Raw genomic sequence first — 13,575 nt, 5'->3', positions numbered from 1 at the left:
TTTTTACGTCGACGACGTGTTAACAGGAGCGAACACGTTACAAGAAACGATCCAATTACGCAACGATTTAGTCACAATACTAAAAGGTGGATGTTTTGGACTATCAAAATGGGCATCAAATTCGCCAGAAATTCTACTTGATAACACTGCAGGAGACTCATTGGTTCCATTAGAACGCAAAACTACGGAATCAAAAACATTAGGCCTCTTATGGGACACCAATCGTGATTGCTTTCGTTATTCAAGTCGTCTTCCAGCAACAAAGAAAGTCACGAAGAGGTCAATACTTTCAATTTCGTCGCAAATTTTCGATCCTTTAGGTCTGTTAAGTCCAGTAACAGTGAAAGCAAAAATGCTGATGCAGGAATTGTGGTCGCTAAAATTGGGCTGGGATGAAAGCGTTCCGACGGTATTGCACTCTACCTGGAATGAGTGGCGACAAGAGTTGCACCTCATAAATCAATTCGAGATTCCGCGATACATTTTCAACCATCCATCGGTTACGACGGAAGTGCACGGCTTCGCGGACGCTTCCGAAAAGGCCTACGGTGGAGTTATTTACATTCGGACAATTCAATCTGACGGCAAAATATCGGTCAATATTTTGTGCGCAAAAAGTAGGGTTGCACCACTGAAGGTGACTCAGTTACCCCGATTGGAATTATGCGCGGCACTTCTCGTCAGTCAATTATACAAGGTTATCATAAAAGCATTGAAAATTGACGTAAGCAACACATTCTTTTGGACAGATTCGACAATCTCATTAGCATGGATCGCCGCGAAATCGAGTTCACTCAAGACCTTTGTGTCAAATCGCGTCGCAGAAATTCAGGAACTGACTGACAACTGTAACTGGGGATATGTTCCGTCCGCGAGCAATCCAGCTGATATTATATCCCGCGGTTCCTCGGCTGGTCAACTTGTTAAAAACGACATGTATTGGCACGGGCCCACGTTTTTAAAATGTGACGAGCGGTTTTGGCCAAAGGTACCGAAGACTATACCCTCAGGCGACGCCATTCCCGAACGAAAAACGCGTTGTTTAGCGGTCGCGCTACCTGCTAAATGGGATTTACTTTCCAAATTCTCCGAATTTAACAAGTTATGCCGAATTCTAGCGTGGATACTTCGTTTCAAACACAATACGGTTGCAAAATTAACCAAAAAGCAAGACGACATACACCACGGCTGTCTCTCGTGTGTAGAATTGAACGATGCGCGAAAAATCATAACACGACTCGTACAGGAATCGGCGTTTCCAGATGAAATAAATGCGTTAAAATCAAACAAATCGCTAAAAAGCAACAGCAAACTGCTCACACTCAACGCATACATCGACAAGGATGGTATTATATGTGTAGGGGGTAGATTGAACAAAAATTCATTAATTCGTGAAACCCAAAAACACCCATACGTGATACCCAAAGACCATCACGTCACACAATTGATAATACGGCATTATCACAATCAAAACCTGCATTCGGGAGCACAAGCCACGCTCGCGGCTATCCGACAACAATTTTGGATTTTAAACGGTCGCAGCGCGGTGCGACAAGTCATTCGAAAATGCGTACCATGTTTCCGTGTCAAACCCACGTCCTCAAAACAAATCATGGGGGATTTACCATCGTATCGGATAGAACCAAGTCGCGTTTTCGAACATACCGGATTAGATTATTGTGGACCAATCAAAATCAATCTAAATCGCGGACGAGGAAAACCAAAAATTAGTAAATCGTACATCGGGGTATTCATATGCATATCAAGCAAAGCCATTCATCTCGAACTAATTTCAGACTGTTCCACTGAGAGTTTTTTGAGTGCACTAAAACGATTTGTGTCAAGACGGGGCAAACCCAGGTACATACATTCGGATAATGCAAAAACATTCGTGGGCGCAGAGGCGGAATTACAGCAGATGTTAAAATCAACCAAGTTTCAGACACATGTAGTCAATCCCTTGATAAATGACAATATCACATTTTGTTTTATCCCACCGTCCGCACCTCACATGGGGGGTCTCTGGGAATCTGCGGTCAAGTCAGCTAAACATCATTTAAAACGTGTAGCTGGCAATGCGTTGTTTTCATTTGAAGAAATGCAGACACTATTAACCCAAATCGAGGCCTGTCTCAACTCGCGTCCTTTAACACCATTGTCATCTGACCCAAATGACCTGAACCCTTTGACTCCCGGCCATTTCCTCACCGGAGCTCCCTTGAACGCGATCCCGGAACAGGACACCACCTTCACCGCCACCAACAGATTGTCCCGGTGGCAACGAGTCTCACAGGCGCAGCAACATTTCTGGAAGCGGTGGTCCAAGGAGTATCTAGGCCATTTACAACATCGCAGAAAATGGAAAAGGAGCACCCCAGATGTGACCATCAACGATCTTGTGATCATTCGTGAAGACAACACTCCTCCAGTGACCTGGCGAATGGGACGCATCATCATGACCCACCCTGGAACGGATGGCCACGTTCGCGTTGCCACCATCAAAACAGCGGCGGGGGTCCTCAAACGCCCCATCACAAAAGTGTGTGTGCTTCCAACAAATGAGTGATGTGCCACGAACAACACACAGTGCAAAAGTGCTTCGCAGTGCTAGTGGTCCACAAACGCTGTCATGTTTAGTGTAGTTAAGTGTAGGTTAGTTTAACTGTGATTTTGAACAATTAATTACGATTGCATTTTTTGTTTTGTTTTTAGTTATAGTTTAGTTAAGTTAGAGTAGGATGTACATTTGTTGAAAGAGGACCTTTCAAGGTGCCGGACCATGTTTAGTCTTCCGATTAAACAATTATGTTTTACCATTACGAATTAGGAAAAAAGTGAAAGCGTTCTCTCACCCTACCCGGAGCAGGGGAGGTACCTGCGCGTATTTTACCTGGGTCCAGAGGGTAGGTTGAGAGGGAACTACGAGCCCAGCACTCAGTCAGATCAGACGGTAGTTCAGAAAATAAACAAATACCAGCGCAAAGCGAGTTTCAATTTCCCGACTCAAATAAAGTACATTCGCCGGTGAAAATCCTCATCGGTGACAAAACAGATATAGTTCACTGAAATGTTCCTAAATAAAAAGGAAATCTTAATAATGTCCTGTGTAGGCAATTGAAAACAAAAGACAAAATGATAAAATGATTTATAACAGTTATTTCTTGTCTAGAATTCGTTTATTGTGACTACTTTTGATAATTATAAAAATTATTAATTATAGACCTAAAAATCATTTGATAACATAATTACATAACATTTTTAATTGACAATGCAAAAATTTCCGATAATAATGCGGAATCTGGAAAAGTGCCCCGAATGCTTGCAGCGTTTCCACGTTGAATGGCAAGGGAAGTCCTCTCAAAAAGGAATTTCTTTGATTTTGAATCGCCTGGTACCGTGATAAGTCGGTTTCCGATGACATTAATGAAATCGATGGTTTCTTTGCACCAAAGGCCTAAGGTTTCAAAGGGTAAACCTTTAAATATGTAGTTTGACGAAATAATTGAACTAGGTAGAATATATTTGCTATTTTGTCCTAAACAGGTAAAATACATATTATGTAGGTGTACTTATGGACAGTAAAAAAATTATGAGTAAGACCTGATTACCAGTGTCAGCTAAAATAAAAAATAATCAAGGGCTTTGGATATTTTTTTCGAAATTCCTTTAAAACACCTGAACTAGCCAACTATTATGCTTTTCGTCATCTGAGGAATTCAAATTGGCCGCCGCAAAATTGTCAAGCATGCGCACTTCCAACACTTGCAAAATTCCAACATGGCCGATAGCAACAAAACGCAAGAGACGCCTTCCGAAACGATGCGTAAAAAGTCAGAAAGCGACAGCAAACCAGCTCAATCCCACGATGAAGACAACGAGAGCGTCGAAGAACAGCCTTTGGACATCGGCGAGCACTACTTGGTCCGCAGATCGGACGATACTTGGCGTAAGTACGGCGACATAACCTAACTAACCGTTTCTGTTTATGTTTTGGTTTCTATGGTTCTGCATTTTTCAGATCCTGCCGAGATAATTCAGACACGATACGGCGATAATGAGTACGAGTATTATGTCCATTATGAGGGATACAATCGCCGATTAGACGAATGGGTAAAAATCATCACAGTCGCCGTGCAATTTGTGCAATCTTTTGTTGTAGGTGCCCAGAGCCAGGATAATGTCTTCCAGGTTTAATCTCACCGAAAGTGGACAGAAGATGCCGTCTGACAAGGTCTGGAAAGAGAGGCCCTTAGTTTCTGACTTGCTCTCTGACAGTTCCGATAGAAAAATCACCAGGAATCAGAAGAGGAGGCACGATGAAATCAACCACATTCAAAAAACGTATGACTGATTTATTCCCAGTTGTACCATCTAATTGTGACCATTTAGATATGCTGAAATGGACCCGACCACAGCTGCTTTAGAGAAGGAACATGAACAGATAACCAAAGTTAAATACATTGACAAGATACAGATAGGCAGGTTTGAGATAGACACCTGGTATTTTAGCCCATATCCTGAAGAATATGGTCGCCAGAGCAAGTTGTGGATATGTGAATATTGCCTCAAGTACATGAGGCTAGAAAAAAGTTACAGGTATCACATGGTAAGCTCTAGTTTTGTTTTAAACCAAAATAAACCAGTTGAAATTTAGAGTGAATGCACATGGAGACAACCTGTGGGCAAAGAGATTTACAGAAAAGGAACACTTTCTGTTTATGAAGTTGATGGCAAGGATCACAAGGTATAGTCAAAACATCTCCAAGAATCCCAGTATTGCAATCATTTGTTGCAGATCTATTGTCAAAATCTGTGTCTGCTGGCAAAGTTGTTTTTGGATCACAAAACCCTTTATTTTGATGTTGAACCCTTTCTGTTCTATATTTTATGTGAAGTAGACAAACAAGGGGCTCACATTGTGGGTTACTTCTCTAAAGAAAAAGAATCTCCAGATGGCAACAATGTTGCATGCATTCTCACCCTCCCCCCATACCAAAGACAAGGCTATGGCAAGCTTCTGATAGCCTTCAGCTATGAATTGTCCCGCTTAGAAGGCACTGTTGGAAGTCCTGAACAACCCCTGAGTGACTTGGGCAAGTTGAGCTACCGCAGTTACTGGAGTTGGGTTTTGTTGGAGATCTTGAGGGACTTCAGGGGAACTCTTTCCATCAAAGATCTGAGGTAGCTTTACAGTTTGTAAGTTGTCAACACTCACAACTTGGATTGTTCCAGTCAAATGACAAGTATCACTCAGACTGACATAATTTCAACTTTACAAAGCATGAACATGGTGAAGTATTGGAAGGGACAACATGTCATCTGTGTGACTCCTAAACTTGTAGAAGAACACATCAAGTCAAGTCAGTACAAGAGGCCGCGTCTGTGCGTCGACAGCACCGCGTTAAGGTGGGCCCCCAGGAGGCACACCAACAACAAGCTAGGAAAAAAATAATGTTTGAGTAATGCTCAAAACTAAATTGTGATAAGTTTTGTTTTAAGAATTGCGCAGCACTTACCTTGAAACGTTAATTTAGTAAATAGTTTTCGATTATTTGTTGTTTTTCTTGGTCACCCTGAATGTGTCATTGAAGGATTGCAAAATTTGACACAATTGGATCACAGCTTTCTCTTCCTTTTTCCAGAAACATCCGTCTCTCTCGTTGTTACGTACATCGCGTGTGTCTGTCGCACTCGCGTGTGCGTTGTGCAGATGTCAGATGTCAAAATTGTTGTTTACTTATTACATGTGAAGAGACAATCTTCATCACTCCATAAGAAACGACACGTCAGTTAATAGTGTTTTTTACAGTAAAAGTAATAAAGTTTTTAATTTTCAACCGAGAGTGAAATTTTTTACGCCGTTCTAGTGCCACATACGTAATAGGTTATGTTTTAGTTTTTTACTGGAGGTTTAAACTAGAAATATGTAAGTTTTTCTATAAAAATACGTTTAATTGTTAACACGGATGTGGTATTTTGTTCTATAATTAGTAAGGAAAGTCTTGTACATTTGAGAGTGTAATTAGTGATAACCCACATACATGTATGTTGAGGGCAGGGCCCTTTGGGCCCCATATCAGGGCATAAACATGATTATCTCTAGGTTTTAGAGGACACTAATTTTATTATTTCCCAATGCCAAATGGGAAATATCCATAAATATAAAACAGCATCAACAATCAAGTGTGGTTGGAATTAATTATGAATAAAATAATTATCTTGGAAAATTTATTTGCTTGAGGCAGTAAAGCTTGATTGAGTGGCCATTGTAAAATTACGTTGAATTTATTATATGATTATTGTCAATTTTCAGCAGTTTAATGAGTACAAAATCCATTAAATTTAAGTAATGATCATAATTTTAGAGTTGATGACTGATGAGTTAACCTATGTTGTATAAACTCGATAAAAATAGACCGATTCAGGATAAAATAATTTCGGTCAATGGTGGAAAGTTCACCCAAGAATACTGCACGTTGCTTTATTATTAATTTAATTTCGGGGAAAAATGTTGAGAAATTTCAAGGGAAATTATTTTGATGTTTCCTGGTTGGTCCACATAACATTCGAGTTTCTAGAACAAAAATAATCTGCGAACTAAATTTGATGAAATGGAAAGTGTGCACTCCGGAACCGGTTTGGGAGGTTTTCTGTCTTTGTTATGTTTCAAAAAATTCAATTAAGAAGTTATCTGGTAAATGGGAAGATTCGAAAACATAAAAATGAGAATTACATCTGTTTTAAAATTTTTGCTGGCGTAGTTTGTTATGAATATGTTGTAGTTATCAGTGGAGCTTAATAAATTTGTAGACGGGAGGTATTTTCTAGACTTTTGGATTGTTTTTAGCAGTATCAGATAAATAAATAATGGCAATATCGTCAGTCACAGCCATTTTGTAGCTAGCGCCTACAATCTTTGATAAGAAACATAATAAGCCGTTGTTATTTGACGCTTTCGTCAATAATGTAAACAATTTGCTTGGTACACGTCAGAAATGGACCAACTTATTTCAAGTCTTCCTACGCGACCAGTTTCTTGGAAGAAGTGATTTGCGAGATCATAACAAAAAAAAAAAAATGTAAAGAGAACATTTCAGAAAAAAAGTCTTTCAAAGAAGCGTTATTAGTTACTTCTATGTAGCTAGGTATCCAATAATAAGGCCCTGTTAGTAGAGTCTTTTTCGAAAAGGCGTCTGTTATTGCAGTTAAGAAAACTAATCTTTCATAGTTCTGTTTCTAAAGAATTTTAAATATCACAAGTTTTGGTCAATGTTCTCCCACCACAGGAATGAAAGAATTCAAAAGACTATGATGATGACTGAGAATTTGTGTAAGAATGGTGGGATTACGGCTTTAAAGCAATTTACAACAGCTTAAAAAGCGATAAACCAATAAATACGGACCACAATTTCTTCGTTGACACCTGATGACAAGGGTCTAGTTGGAGAGTTGGAGACGGTTTTTATGATTTGTTGCTGTGAAGATTAATTAATATCGGGTGTTCATTAAATTTATCTTCAAAGTAAGTGTTGAAGAGTCGATTGTGAACACACCATCACGGATCAGGTCTTCAAATCTAACCTCACTTTTTGTGTTTTTACTCTGCAGACTGACGAGTGGTGCGTTCACAATCGACTCTTCAACGCTAACTTTGATGATAAATTTAAATGAACACCCAATATTAATAAAAGGTAAATACGAATTAAACAATACTCGCACGCTTTCTTGGGGGAAACAATAAATCAAAATAAGTTTACGTTGTCCAAGAACGTTACCGTTATATTGCACTTTGACAATTAAAGAATAATTTTTTAACATTTACTGAGAACACAACCATTTAGCCCAGCCAATGAGCCCAGCATAAACCACCTGGTACGTTCCGCCCTTTTACATGCAGAGTCGGTTTACAAAAATTTTAATTGCTTTATTTGTAAACTTGTACAGTTGTATTAAAAAAAATAGCGTACACCATTTAAATCAAGTAAGCAATTTTTAAGTTTAAATTTTTGTATCGTTAAAATCGGACTTTTTCTGTAATTTTAACAACATTTATGACAGGTTACCTATGTCTTAATTTTTAGATAATTTTATTTGAATATTACATTAATATTTGGTGGTGACTGATGACGGCGTTTGCATTTATAACCGCATTTAGGCTACGTGGCGTAGACTGCACTAAATTTCCACTTTTTTTGTTCAGAAACTTTTGGTATTGGCATTTTTGAATAACTTAAGTGTCACAGTATGACGTTAATAGACGCCAGAACAACAAAATTACGCATGCAAATATACTGATCGGCACAAAAAACTACTCACTTTGAATTTTATTAATATAATTAAGTAATTCATTGTCTTAGGATTTTTTTTATATCATGTTGTATTGATAAGTGTTATTTAAGTTATTCTTTGCCAAAGAATATCCGACAAACAAAACATTAAACACAGCAAATAAAATTTTAATGAAAAAAAAGTAATTTTTTAGAAAAAATTTTGTCATGAAAAATTGCCAAAATTTGAACAGCATTTTGTATTAGTATCTCGTATTGTAAAATTAAATCTTTTAACACGTAAATCAACCGACAAAAACACAACATGGAAGTAACGCCAATTTTCTAATAATTTATTTAAACAAAACAATTCGGTTGCCATGGTGACCATAGCACTCCCGATCATTGAAAATATCCCAATTTAACTATAATAAAGAAAAATGAGCACAAATATAATTTCAAGATCATTTATTAAAGAAATCATAATGAGTCGTTTTTTGTGCCGGTCAGTGTAATGCGATTTTTTTGAATACAACAGTACCTACCTAATTCCTACACTGATCAACAAATTTTAACTCTGAATTTGTCTCTTTGATGAAAGTAGTTTTTCCTAAGTTTTTAAGTACCCCGAGTTTAGAAAGTACCTAAACCTAAAAAATAACTAGGTTTGCTTTAGAAACATTTTATCCTGAATTGCGCCTTGAGTACGAGAAGTTTTTTACAAGCCACAACTTTATAACATAAGTAGAGAAGGTAATAGAATTTATCTACGATCGTGTAAAAAGTAGGCACTTTTTGCACTAAAAATCGTTGTCAAAGTTGACGGTTAGTGAACTGACGGATTCGTGCCATAAAACTTTTAGTGCACGCTTTTATGATGGCACAGAACTGTCAGAATACAACAATACAATTTGTTGGAAACATTGTTTAGAAGTAGGTTGCTAAACGACGTGGTTCTCAAACGACTTTGCTTATTCATAAAATATTGAATCAATAATTATTATTTCATACAAATTTATGTTGAAATCTGATCTCACGATTGTAGATATAATGTTGTAAGACATACGTGTAAAAAGTTCCTTTGTTGCACTCACATCCTTTAAAATACTCCCTCGTACCTCGGTCGTATTTTAAACCCGTTTGTGCAATAAAGGATAACTTTTTACACTTATATCTTAAATTACTATTGTCTCGGTTCAATAAAAGTCTGTTTTGGACATTTTTCACTCCGAGAAGGACTGATTATCTTTGCTAATGTTATAAACAACATAGTGTCGCAATATGAATCTTATCTATAGAGCCAGTATGCAGTATGGTCCCATACAACGAGCAAACTTGTACTGATAGTGGAGTGACATGCGCTGGAGCTACTAATTATTTTTTGTTAATATTTATAATCATCAGGCATGTATTAACCTAAATTAGCTGATTGCGTAAGGAACATTTTGGCTGTTGCCCAGTGTCATTAACAGTGTCCGGACGAAATAGTACCGGACAAGTCGACCAGTAAAACTTTGCGTAATACCCCACTCACATATAAACACGGTTCAGCTGGTTCGTTTTCAATAACAGGGAACCAGCTGAATCGTGTTTATGTGCGAGCGAGGGATCACGCAAAGTTGTACTGGTCGACTTGTCCGGTACTATTTCGTCCGGACACTGGTCATTAATGATTACGGTCTTAACGATACAAATGGAAATAGTTAGGAAAAAACAACAAAACAGCAAGAGGGTGTTGACATCGATTTTGGAAGAAAAATTTTAACTTGAATAGCAAATGAGGTTTAATTTAAGAAAATTTATAACAATTCATAACCCTTTCGTGTCTTTCGTTGTGAAAAAAAAAACATCCATTTGTTTCGTGATTTTTAGAAACTTTGAATTTTAGATTTGTTTTGATGTTGATTGTTTTTCTAACTGGAGACAGTCGTAGAAAAAATATTGTATGAAAATAATGCATAAAGTGTCTTTTACCTCATGGGACTGCCGCACAACGGCTCTGCGGTCAGAGCTTCCATTCGCGGAAAAAGTACTACTTTATGCACTTGTTGCATAAATTACTATTAGCTATAAGCTATAATCATAAAATCTGAATAACGAAACTCGGTGTGTGTATTTTTTGCAAGAAACCAGTTTTAAATCCAGTTTGATATTTAACCTTGAGACTAATTCTTCTGCGATGGTGAATTAAAATCTTTATCCAGATTTGTAATTGTTTATTTGTTGTCGTGTGTCATTTTATTTCCACGTCTTTTCATTTGATAATTTGTTATACAATGCGCTAAACGTTTCTTAATTCTCTTTTAATCGCCTTTTTTCTCGATCTACAAATCAATAAAAGTACTGTTCAATCATTTCCCTTCTCCCTGCTTTCCATTAATGTTCTTAATAAAAATATTCGAAGAAATTTAATATCTCTTTTTCCGCTACAAAACTATGTATATTTCTGTCCTCTGATACACATAAATATTATACAATAATCGAATTAGAACCTCCTCAGCTCAAATAGTTGCGGTTACTTTCGTATCTGTATTTATTTTTGACTTTTCAATTTTTTGTACCTTTGTACCTTTCACTTTCCATTTCTTCAGGAAACCAATAATTTTTTCGGCTAAATAATAGAAAAACGAAAGTAACAGGTATTGCGGTGTAATGAAACAACTCAAGCTCACTAGGTACTTCTCAAAATAAAAAAGTGTCAGACGCAGATGCGCGAATACTTTGTGTTAGATTGATGAAAAACTAATAGGTATTGTATCAGAAATAATTCTACGTAGATGATAAAGAATCGAATTTTTAAAGGGACGATTTATTAAATCAAATTATACAGATACAGATTTGAAAGAATACGAAATCCTTTGCAATATGATTACTACAGGAGTAGAACGAATCGTGGCTCATAAAATTTATTTTTATAAAGTGTGTGGGATGGGATCACGTAAATAGCGATTTTATTTTTATTTGATGTCGATTGTTTGAGTACTATATTGAAACTGAATAATTGGACCTTGTAAAAATATTTCATCGAGATGGCACTTGTTTAAAATTTCTTTTGTTGGTATAAAAATAGCCCTAATGTTTGACTGCACTTTGTTGTTCTAATGTACATTTTTGTATGTATCTTGGACGTTTTTGTTCTGTCCTTAATCATTTAACTTTTTGCAGAAGATGAAGACATTCACCCCGTTGACACTACTCCTCCTCAGCTTATTGCAAATATGTTTTGCACCCCCCGTCACTCAAAACAAAGACAAAGAACACCACGAAAACGACGAAGTGAACGGGTTAGAAGATTACATGGAGTACCACAGGTACTTGCGAGAAGTGGTGAACGCGCTGGAATCGGATCCACAGTTTAGAAGCAAACTGGAAAAAGCTGAAGAACATGACATCAGGTCGGGAAAAATAGCCGAAGAACTAGAATTTGTGTCGCATCATGTTAGAAGTCGTTTGGACGAGATCAAACGAGTAGAATTGAACAGATTGAGAGAACTGACGGAGAAGCAGAGACGGTTGCAACAAAACATCGACTTGGAAGATCCGAGCCATCGGCATTTGGACCACAGCAACCCTCACACTTTCGAAATTGACGATTTAAAGAAACTTATTGCTAAGACGACGGCAGATCTGGTTGAGGCGGACAGGAAGAGGCGTGAAGAGTTCAAACAGTACGAGTTGCAGAAAGAATATGACAAACAAAATAAGCTGAACCACACGAACGGCGAAGAGAGAGAAAAGTTGGAGAAGGAGTTCAAGGTAAGAATTGGATAGCTTAGGTGTTTTTTCAAAGGCTAGCTTGCAGGAAATGGAGGAGAAGCACAAGAAACACGAAAAGCTGCACGAGCCGGGCCACAAAGCGCAACTCGAAGAGGTCTGGCAGGAGCAGGACCAGATGCAGCAGGAGTTCGACCCGAAGACCTTCTTCATGTTGCACGACGTCGACTCCAACGGCTTGTGGGACCAAGACGAGGTCAAAGCTTTGTTCATCAAAGAGTTGGAAAAGATGTACGTGGCGGGAGAACCAGAAGACGACATGCGGGAACGCGCCGAAGAGATGGAAAGGATGAGAGAGAGCGTCTTCAAAGAGGTGGACGTGAACAGAGACGGCTTCATCGACTACGAAGAGTTCTTGGCCCAAACGAAACGGAACGACTTCCAACAAGACCACGGCTGGCAGGGTCTCGACGAGAGGAGGCCTTACACCGACGAAGAGTTGCAAGAATACATTCGGCAGCACCAAGCGGCGAACCAAGTCCCGTACGGGTACCCCCCGCCCCACCCGGGATACGCGCCGCCGCCCATGTACCAACAAGTACCACCGGGACATCATCCCAATGGCGGTCCCGTCCACCCCGGCGGAGTACAAATGCATCCAGGACAAGTTCCTCCACAACAGTTCCATCCAGGACAAGTTCCACAGCAGCATCCTCAGCAGCTACAAGTCAGTATTCCACGATTCATCCCTCCAAAACTATTTTGATCTCGTTTCAGGGGCGCCAACCCGATTTGAACACGAATGAGGTCTATCCGCAACACAACCAACCCAACTATCAACACCATCAACAAGTAAATTACCAACAAGCTCCTCCGCAGCCCAATTATCAACATCACCCCCCCCAACAAGCCCATTATCAGCCGCAGCCTCCCCAACAACCCAACTATCAACAAGTAAATTATCAACAAGCTCAAGCAGCTCAGCAGCACCAGATTCCGGTACAAAACCGGCAGGCGGCGCCACAAGCTGCAGGAAACGTCCAGCAGGGGGCGCCACAAGGAAATGTTCAGCAGGGGGTTCCACAAGGAAATGTCCAGCAGGGAGCGCCACAAGGCAATGTTCAGCAGGGGGTTCCACAAGGCAATGTTCAGCAGGGGGTTCCACAAGGAAATGTCCAACAGGGGGCGCCACAAGGAAATGTCCAGCAGGGGGTTCCACAAGGAAATGTCCAGCAGGGGGCTCCACAAGGAAATATTCAGCAGGGGGCGCCACAAGGAAATGTCCAGCAGGGGGCGCCACAACAAGGCAATAATCCCAGTTCGAACAAACAAGAATCTCCTCAAGCAAATCAAGTTTAATTCGATAGTTATTGTGATTTTACATATTTATTTTGTTGATTCCATTTTCTTTAATGTTGATTGCATTTATTTTTAAACATAGATCGTCCAGTGCAATATTTTTGCAGGCGCATGGTATAGATAGCTTTTATCTCTAATAAATTTATTTTAATGACAATAAATGTATCGAGAGTTTGTCTGTTTGGATGCCAACTTGCCAGATCCTCGTTGATAAATCGATTCTGACAGTATTAAG

At 38.9% G+C, this 13,575-nt stretch overlaps 2 protein-coding genes across 3 annotated transcripts; both read left to right on the top strand.

Moving 5' to 3' along the window:
* The first annotated feature begins 3,747 nt into the window (after positions 1 to 3,747).
* mof (males absent on the first) lies at positions 3,748 to 5,551 on the top strand. The gene is made up of 7 exons (XM_069051518.1): positions 3,748 to 3,946; positions 4,019 to 4,110; positions 4,160 to 4,341; positions 4,390 to 4,606; positions 4,655 to 4,744; positions 4,796 to 5,181; positions 5,233 to 5,551. Exons 1-7 carry the CDS (start codon positions 3,778 to 3,780, stop codon positions 5,450 to 5,452), a joined length of 1,356 nt encoding a protein of 451 aa, XP_068907619.1. The 5' UTR covers positions 3,748 to 3,777; the 3' UTR covers positions 5,453 to 5,551.
* Positions 5,552 to 5,712: 161 nt separating this feature from the next.
* Positions 5,713 to 13,514, top strand: NUCB1 (Nucleobindin 1). 2 transcript variants are annotated; one of them, XM_069051414.1, is made up of 4 exons: positions 5,713 to 5,926; positions 11,433 to 12,023; positions 12,079 to 12,708; positions 12,759 to 13,514. In XM_069051414.1, the coding sequence occupies exons 2-4, from the start codon at positions 11,436 to 11,438 to the stop codon at positions 13,338 to 13,340; spliced, it is 1,800 nt and encodes a 599-aa protein (XP_068907515.1). In that variant the 5' UTR covers positions 5,713 to 5,926; positions 11,433 to 11,435; the 3' UTR covers positions 13,341 to 13,514. The 2 variants fall into 2 exon arrangements, with proteins under 2 accessions (XP_068907515.1, XP_068907508.1); XM_069051407.1 differs by having other exon boundaries at positions 5,716 to 5,926; positions 12,070 to 12,708.
* The last annotated feature ends 61 nt before the right edge of the window (positions 13,515 to 13,575 follow it).

Source organism: Tenebrio molitor, chromosome 1, assembly GCF_963966145.1.
Source record: "Tenebrio molitor chromosome 1, icTenMoli1.1, whole genome shotgun sequence".
Lineage (NCBI taxonomy): Eukaryota > Metazoa > Arthropoda > Insecta > Coleoptera > Tenebrionidae > Tenebrio > Tenebrio molitor.
Note: the sequence above shows the minus strand (reverse complement) of the source record. Positions and strands in the feature narration are given on the sequence as shown.